Consider the following 850-nt stretch of genomic DNA (forward strand, 5'->3'; position numbering starts at 1 on the left):
GGCTTCCCAGCTCTCGGTGCTGACCTGCCAGGCTCCCAGCTCCCAACAGGAGGTGCTTGAGACATACACCCCTTTGGTGACAACCACGTGGGGCGTGGGGACCCCAACGGCCCCCCTCCAGCGCTGAGCCCAGCACCGGGCAGGCGGCTGCCGTCTCCCGGGGCTGGCAGCCGGGCTCCCTCTCCTCTGTCCTCAGAGGCGCTCGGTGCCAGGTGACGGGCCCTGCCCCGCTGAGCCCAGGCTGGGCGGGGCCAGGGAGGGGTGCAGGCTGCCTGCCCCTCTGACACGCGTGTCCGCAGGTTTGTGATCCTGTCCGTGGTGCTCTTCGGCCTGGTCTACAACCCGCACGAGGCCTGCTCCCTGAACCTGGTGGACCACGGCCGCGGCTACCTGGGCATCCTGCTGAGCTGCATGATCGCCGAGATGGCCATCATCTGGCTGAGCATGCGCGGGGGCATCCTCTACACGGAGCCCCGCGAATCCATGCAGTACGTGCTCTACGTGCGCCTGGGTAAAAAAAGGCCCAGCAGACTTGAGGGGCTGACGCTACAGACCAGACCCCGGCCTGAGGGCCAAGTCCAGCCGCCGTCTGTGCCGGCGAATAAAGTTTTATTGGAGCCCAGCACGCCCGTTCATTGATGGGCCTCTTGTCTCCGGCTGCTTTGGGGTGACAGCAGCGGAGCGGAGGAGCTGCCAGAGAGAGTGTGACCCCAACGTGTGGACTGTTTGCTCTCTGGCCTTACAGAGAAAGTTCCCCGGCCTTGGTCTAGGCCAGTGGTCGGCAAACTGCGGCTCGCGAGCCACATGCGGCTCTTTGGCCCCTTGAGTGTGGCTCTTCCACAAAATACCA

At 65.2% G+C, this 850-nt stretch overlaps 1 protein-coding gene across 1 annotated transcript in view; it reads left to right on the forward strand.

Annotated features, from left to right (window-relative positions):
- Positions 1-850, forward strand: part of DAGLA (diacylglycerol lipase, alpha) — a 33,883-nt gene that overhangs the window by 11,972 nt on the left and 21,061 nt on the right. Inside the window, exon 4 of the mRNA XM_015569810.1 lies at positions 273-511. Coding sequence (XP_015425296.1) covers positions 273-511 — 239 coding nt within the window. The remainder of the gene's footprint in view (positions 1-272; positions 512-850) is intronic.

The sequence above is a fragment of the Myotis davidii genome, unplaced genomic scaffold, assembly GCF_000327345.1.
Source record: "Myotis davidii unplaced genomic scaffold, ASM32734v1 scaffold826, whole genome shotgun sequence".
Taxonomy (NCBI): Eukaryota; Metazoa; Chordata; class Mammalia; order Chiroptera; family Vespertilionidae; genus Myotis; species Myotis davidii.